This window comes from Nicotiana sylvestris, chromosome 11 (assembly GCF_000393655.2).
Source record: "Nicotiana sylvestris chromosome 11, ASM39365v2, whole genome shotgun sequence".
Classification (NCBI taxonomy): Eukaryota; Viridiplantae; Streptophyta; class Magnoliopsida; order Solanales; family Solanaceae; genus Nicotiana; species Nicotiana sylvestris.
Genome location: NC_091067.1, coordinates 32,205,471 through 32,213,565, shown reverse-complemented (window position 1 = coordinate 32,213,565; position 8,095 = coordinate 32,205,471). Strand labels below are relative to the sequence as shown.

General features: G+C 38.8%; 1 protein-coding gene across 1 annotated transcript; it reads left to right on the top strand.

Annotated features, from left to right (window-relative positions):
- The first annotated feature begins 1,521 nt into the window (after positions 1–1,521).
- LOC138880898 (uncharacterized) lies at positions 1,522–5,569 on the top strand. The gene is made up of 5 exons (XM_070161082.1): positions 1,522–1,811; positions 1,953–2,386; positions 2,941–3,161; positions 3,258–3,361; positions 5,566–5,569. Exons 1-5 carry the CDS (start codon positions 1,522–1,524, stop codon positions 5,567–5,569), a joined length of 1,053 nt encoding a protein of 350 aa, XP_070017183.1.
- Positions 5,570–8,095: the final 2,526 nt, after the last annotated feature.

The window sequence follows — 8,095 nt, the reverse complement described above, 5'->3', positions numbered from 1 at the left end:
GAGTATGATGATGAAACAGAATATGATGAAGAAGAAGCATTTGAGGAAATCAGTAAAGAGCTAAAACACTTTGAAGAAAAACCAAAGCCTAATTTGAATGAAACTGAAGCAATCAATTTAGGGGACCAGGATAATGTTAGGGAAACCAAGATAAGTGTGCATCTAGAACCACAAGTTAAGGAAGAAATAATCAAAATATTGTTTGAGTATAAAGATGTCTTTGCATGGTCGTATGATGATATGCTGGGCTTGAGCACTGATTTGGTAGTTCATAAATTGCCAACTTACCTAGCATTCCCTCTTATCAAGCAAAAGCTAAGAAAGTTCAAGACTGACATGAGTGTGAAGATCAAAGAAGAAATCACAAAGCAGCTTGGTGCAAAAGTCATTCAGGTCACTCGATATCCCACTTGGTTAACTAATGTTGTGCCAGTACCAAAGAAGGATGGTAAGACCAGGGTATGTGTTGATTACTGTGATCTTAACAAAGTGAGCCCAAAGGATGATTTTTCATTGCCGAACATTCACAATCTGATCGATAATTGTGTCAAGCATGAGATTAGGTCTTTTGTGGATTGTTACACGGGATATCACCAGATCTTGATGGATAAGGAAGATGCAGAAAAGACAGCGTTCGTCACGCCATGGGGAACATATTGCTACCGGGTAATGCCATTTGGTTTAAAGAATGCTGGGGAAACTTATATGATGACGATGACCACCATATTTCATGACATGATACATAAGGAGATTGAGGTTTATGTAGATGATGGGATAATAAAGTCAAAGAAGCAGTCTGACCATGTCAAGGACTTGAGGAAGTTTTTCCAAAGATTCCGCAGGTATAACCTCAAGCTCAATCCAGCGAAATGTGCATTTGGTGTCCCTTCTGGGAAACTACTAGGATTCGTGGTCAGTTGACGTGATATTGAGTTGGATCCATCGAAGATCAAAGCTATTCAAAAGCTACCACCGCCCAAGAACAAAACAGAGGTGATGAGCCTGCTTGGAAGGCTAAATTACATCAGCAGGTTTATTGCTCAGCTCACGACAACCTTTAAGCCCATCTTTAAGCTCCTGAAGAAGAATGATGCAGTCAAGTGGACTGACGAGTATCAAGAAGCAATTGATAAAATTAAGAGTTACCTGTCGAATCCACCTATGTTGGTCCCACCAGAGCTTTGGAGACCTTTAATTCTCTATTTGACAGTCCTGGATAATTCTTTTGGTTGTGTATTAGGTCAACATGACATCACGGGAAAGAAGGAGCAAGCAATCTATTAACTCAGTAAGAAGTTCACTCCTTATGAGGTTACGTACACTCTGCTTGAGAGGACATGTTGTGCCCTGACTTGGGTGGCACAAAAGTTGAAGCATTATCTGTTATCCTACACTACTTACCTCATTTCTCGCATGGATCCTCTAAAGTATATCTTTCAGAAGCCTATTCCCATGGGAAGACTTGCAAAGTGGCAGATTTTACTTACAAAGTTTGACATCATCTATGTGACTCGGATCACGATGAAAGCCCAAGCCTTGGCCGACCACTTGGCTAAGAATCCGTTGGATGAAGAATATGAGCCACTACAGACTTATTTTCCTGATAAGGAAGTGATGCATGTTCACGAGGTGGACCATGATGAAAAACCAAGTTGGAAGCTCTTCTTTGATGGAGCTACTAACATGAAAGGTGTCAAAAAAGGGGTTGTACTCATCTCTGAAACAGGGAAACACTACCTTGTAACAGCCCAGCTTCGATTTTATTGCACCAACAACATGGCTGAGTACGAAGCATGCATTCTGGGTTTGAGGTTAGCTATAGACATGGGAGTAATACTGGTTCTGGGGGATTCAGATTTGTTGGTTCACCAGATTTAAGGAGAATGGGAGACTCAGGACTTGAAGCTCATACCGTACCGACAGTCTCTGCATGATCTTTGTCAACGATTCAGGTCGGTAGAATTCAGACATATTCCTAGAGTTCATAATGAGATTTTCGATGCCTTGACTACTCTGGCGTCAATGTTATATAATTCGGACAAGGCTTATGTCGACCCCGTGCATATCCAAGTTCGTGATCGACATGGTTATTATAATGTTGTTGAAGAGAAAATTAATGGCGAACCTTGGTTCCATGATATCAAGGAATACATCAAGTCAGGGGTATATCCAGTACATGCCACGTGTGATCAAAAGAGAACCATTCGATGTCTCGCTAGTGGATTTTTCTTGAGTGGGGTAATCTTGTACAAGAGGACTACAGATTTAGGACTGCTGAGGTGCATAGATGTTAAAGAAGCTTCAACTATCATGGACGATGTACATTCTGGAGTTTACGGGCCGCATATGAATGGGTATGTCTTGGCAAAAAAGATACTTCGAGCAGGTTATTATTGGCTAACCATGGAACGGGACTGTATCAGTTTTGTTCGCAAGTGTCATCAATGCCAGGTACACGGTGATTTGATTCATTCTCCCCCATCTGAGTTGCATACAATGTCCGCACCTTGGCCATTTGTTGCTTGGACATGGATGTCATTGGACCAGTTGAGCCAACAGCATCGAACGGGCATAGGTTTATTAAGGTGGCCATTGATTACTTTACTAAGTGGGTCAAAGCTGTAACTTTCAAGTCCGTAACCAAGAAGGCAATGGTGGATTTTGTCCATTCAAACATCATTTATCGGTTTGGAATTCCAAAGGCGATCATCACAGACAATGCTTCTAATCTCAACAGTCATTTGATGAAAGAGGTGTGCCAATAGTTCAAGATTATGCATCGAAACTCCACTCCGTACTGTCCCAATGTGAATGGAGCTATTGAGGCTGCTAACAAGAACATAAAGAAGATACTTCGTGAGATGGTGCAAGGTTCTAGGTAATGGCATGAAAAGTTTCCTTTTGCCTTACTGGGTTATCGCACTACTGTTCGCACTTCAGTGGGTGCAACTCCTTATTCGCTGGTATATGGAACTGAGGAAGTTATACCTGCGAAAGTTGAGATTACATCCCTTCGGATCGTTGCAGAAGCTGAAATTGATAATGATGAATGGGTCAAAACCCGGCTAGAGCAGTTGAGTTTGATTAATGAGAAAAGATTGGCTACAGTATGTCATGGACAATCATATCAGAAGAGAATGACAAGAGCATACAACAAAAAGGTACGTCCTCGGAAAATCGAAGTGGGCTAGATGGTATTGAAACACATCCTTCTTTATTAAGTGGAAGCTAAAGGCAAGTTCTCCCCAAACTGGCAGGGGCCATTCATTGTGACAATAGTGTTGCCCTATAGTGCTTTGTATTTAACAGACATAGAAAGCAAATGTGTAGATATGGCTATCAATTCTGATGCAGTTAAGAGGTATTATGTATTATTTCTTTGCTTACCTTCAATTGTATTTTGTACTTGGCATGTTCAAAGTTGAAATGACGAAGGCATTTTGTTCCGCTACCCAAACACTTTTATCTTTGTTATTCCTTTTGAGCCTTATTTTTTTTCTTTCATACCCATCTTTGGAATCAGGAGCAGAATTAGAGAATGAAAAAAAAATGAATGAAAAAAAATGAAAAGAAGAAAAAGAAAAGAAGAAGAAAAAGAAAAAAAGAAAAAAGAAAAAAAAGAAGAAGAAAAGAAAAAAAAGCAACAAAAACAAACAACTTTGGTTTGAACTATGTTCGACCTAATTCCTTTTAAGGATATGTAGGTAGCCTTACACGGTTCGGTCTCATCAAAATAAAAATCCAAAATTCCCTAAACCCAAAGAAATTGGGGCAGAAGTTTTGGTTTTGCAGAAGATCTGATTCCAAAAGTTGAAATTTTGAACCCTTTTCATCTTAAATTATTTTGAGCCTTCATGCCACCCTTTCTTTCTTGCATTGTCCAAAAGCCTCCATTACGGTCAAGATAAAGACCTTCCGATCAATCTTTGAGGATGCCAAGTCAAGCAAGATAAAGGTATGATTTACGTCATGGGTAACACTTTGTTCATGGGCACAAGGGAAAATGAATAAAATGAGAGAGTCTTATTGGTGAAAACCTTCACGGGCACCGTAAGGCGATGGTGAGCTGAGGGAATTTAAAATGAGAGAGCCTTATTAGTGAAAACACTCGCGGGCACCGTAAGGAGATGGTGAGTTGAGAGATGAACAAATGAGAGAGACTTGTTGGTGAAAACCCTTTGGGGCACTACAAGTCGAATGCGGCTCATGACTTTATAGAGAAATTGGATCAGTGAAAGCCCGATTTTTGAAATATGAAAACATGACATGAACTGAAAATATGATTGCTTGGACGGATTAGGCTGATCAATCCGAAATACATGTCATGATCATTGGAGCCAACCACTTCACTCAGATAAGTCTTCATTTTCCCATCTTCACATAGTCATTTGTGTTCAAAATTTTCCTTTGTTCCTTCTGCCAAAAATCATTTCACTTTGCTCTTTGAGTCCATCATTATGAGTTTCTTTCAAGTTAGCCCTTGTTGAACAAGCAGGAAAGGATTCCAAAGCCTACTACTACCTTCTAAATTGCACAAAGCGGAGTTCAGCCAAGCACATCACAATTGGCATGATTTAGAATAAGAAGTATGGTGATAACTGAGGTTCAGGCAATCAATTGAATCTTAAATTTTGAGAAAATACAAGGATGCAACAACTTTCAGAATGAAAACACAATGCAACAAGTGAGTATAAGAGACTCAGGTTATTCAGAGGTTTTGTAGTCCAGTTCCAATCAAAGGGTTAAACAACTCCTTGTTGGCTTGAAACAGCTAATCAGAATGAAGCGTGGCAGTGGCAGAAGCATGCACTCAGCAATGATGCCACAAACTAACCACCACGTTTTCAAACTAACAAAATTTTATTTGTATGAAATAGGGGCAAGAAAATTTGTTAATCCACAGGGACCCTCCCATGAAGAAGTCATGGTTCAGGGGCATGAAATTTTGTTCAGAATCCCCCAAGAAGAGAGCTTGGCTCAGGTAAGTTCATTCTCAGCTTTTCAGGACCCTCCTGGATAATAGGATTTAGGTTTGAAGTTTTTAGGACTCTCCTGGATAATGAGATTTAGTTTTAAATTTTTAGGACCCTCCTGGATAATGAGATTTGATTTTTAGTTTTCAGGACCCTCCTGGATGTTTTACTTGAATTATTTTGAATGACTATGGGGTGGGGAGTGGCAAAGACCAAAGCCCATTAGTGATTAAACTATCTGCATGCTTTAGGACTGGGCTTGGTCAAAATATATAAAAATGATAAGTTAAAAGAACATGACCCCGAGTTGAATTCCCTTTTAGTTTTCTCTTATTTTTTTATTCACATTTTCTTATTGTTACCCACTAGGAGCATGATTAGGCCGAAACATTTGGGTAGGCAAACCTTTAGGATGTTCGTGTATTAGCTTCTTTCTGAGGCGAGAGGTCCCCCTTAGTAAAATTTGTCCGGGGAATGCCCCGAAGAATTTATATATATTTTATTCCGGGATATGCCCCGAAGTATTTGTATTTGGAGGACGGTAGTAAAATTCGTATTATTTTTGTTTTTATTTTTATTTTTCTTCTATTAGGTGAGGACGACCTCAAGCCTCGTGTGTGTTTATTTTGCTTTTCTGTATTTTTACCTCAATTTGAATATTTTAAAAGCCGATTAGATCAAGTATGCAACAGTGACTTACACGGGACTTGGGGAGTGCCTAACACCTTCTCCTCGAGTCAAATGAACTCCCTTACCCGAATCTCTAGTGCAGACTTAGTTCTTGAGTCCAAAGTGTTTTAAAAGGAAAAGTCATTTTTCGAAAAAACGGTGACCTGGCACACCGACACCAATGTCAAGTGGCAACTCTGAAAAACCTTTGGAACACAATTCTTTGTCACTTTCTAATTAAAAATCATTTTTGAGCTTCAAAATCACTTTTCTTATTTTATAAGAGGGTTAGTGAGGTAAAAAAGGGGGTGTGACAACTTTCACCTAGCACTTTGAGGTAAGTTTAACCTACTTATTTCTAGTTTAATACTTGAGTCTTGGGTAGATTAACACACAAAGATTAAGGTAAAATTATGGAGTTAGAGCAAAACTTAGGGTTTTGATAAAAGTTAGATTTAACCACGAAATTTGTTATGAAATGCATTAGAAATCATATATTATTGATCCTTAAGTTATAAAGAATAACTTTCTTCGAAAAATTTCGGAATCCAGGCACGTGGGCCTGGGATCGAATTTTAGGAAACTTGTGTTTAAGGTTGGAAAATTGCTTAAATAGTTAAAATGCGATCTTGTGAGCTTGTATTGACTAGTTCCTACCTCGTTTATCTAGTTTCGGATAGTTCGGCTCCAAATTGAGAGTTTGAGCTCGTTCTTGGTATTGGAAGTACGCTTCATAGCAAGGTGAGTCTCCTATCTAACCTTGTAAGAGGGAATTGTCCCCATAGGTGATATAATCAAATAATTTGCCATTAAATGCGAGGGTTACGTACGCACTAGGTGACGAGGGTCCGTGCATAGCTACTATTATGTTAAGTCCGGGTAGTCTAGGAAACAAAAGTATGCTTTATGCGATATTCCTTATGTTTAATTTGGATTGTTTAAATCATGGTGATTACGGTAAATGAGACTAGTAAGAGGAACATTATCTTTCTTGGCCTTTTTTTAAAAGAAGTTGATATTTCTGTGAGTAATTGCTCCTTAGTTATATATTCATGTCTGGTTGTTGTTGTATTTAATTACATTTGACTGTGTCGCATGTTAGATTCGCGAGCGGGGTAATAGATACATCTATGGTTCGCGTCGTTTGACCCTCGGCAGTGCACAATTTACTTTTATGTTGGATCAGGATGTACGACCTCAGCACTACTTGCGCATGCTTTACTCAGTATTCTCTATGAATTGAGCTTTATTATTGTCCTGGAAATGAAAGTGGCCAACTGTGATATTATCTAGGAGAGGACCTGTTACTTCTTACTATAAACTGCTTATTATATGTCCTATTCATGCTCAGTATAATTCATTTCTCATATTATTTGACCCTAGTAAGTGTCAAGTCGATCTCTCATCTCTACTTCTTCGAGATTAGACAAGATACTTACTGGGTACGTATTGTTTATGTACTTATACTATACTTCTGTACATAATTGTACTGGATCTAAGGCAGGTACATCTGGCTATCAGTCTGGTGCGCATCCCTGAGCACATTCCGAGACTTTCACGGTGAGTTGCTCCCTTCCTGTTCCGTTCAGCAGCTTGATGGAGTCTCTCTTTATTTTTTTTATTGTCTATTCTATTTCGGACAGTAGGATAGATTTATTCTTTTGTATATTCTACTAGTTGCCCACAACTTGTGACACCAGGTCTTGGCACACATATTAGTAGACTATTCTTTTAGGAATTGATATATTTATTTTGATACATTACCGGTTATTACTTGTTTTAACTTTAACTTAAGAAATTACTGCAATTATTTTGGTAAAAGTAAAATGAGAACTTATTTATATTTCCGTGTTGGCTTGCCCGACAATGGTGTTGGGCGCTATCATGACCTATAATGAAAATGGGTCGTGACACTTGGTCTTTCACATCTCCACCCGTGCTTCCAACGCCATGGATTTTCAGTGAAACCCTTTTCTATCTCGTCTTTTGTTGGTCGGAAATAGAGTTCACTTGAAACTTCAGCCGGTAAAAAGTTTGGGTATGATCGCCAAATTTTTTTTATGAGTATTTTCTTGTGAATTCTAACTTACATGGCTGCAGAGCTTTAGAGGAGGAGTCATTGTACATTTCTACCAAATCAGAAGCAAGCTTAATAGAATCAATAACTAAAGAATTCCGACTAGTAGCTTCTTTAGCCCAAGCACCACTGATATTAGGAGACTCATCACGAAGTACCAAATCAAAAGCTCTGCGTCTATTTTCAGCCATTATTCTGATATTCTCTTAATATTAGCATGATATTTAGGGGTCCTAATTGAAGAAGAAAGAATGGTAGAGATGGTGAGGGGAGGGGACGTGGTGAAGAAAAGAGACGGATGAGTCGGGTTAAATTAAATATAAGGGTTAAGTTAAAATTAGGTGGGTCGAGTTTAATAATTGGAAACGAGCTAAAC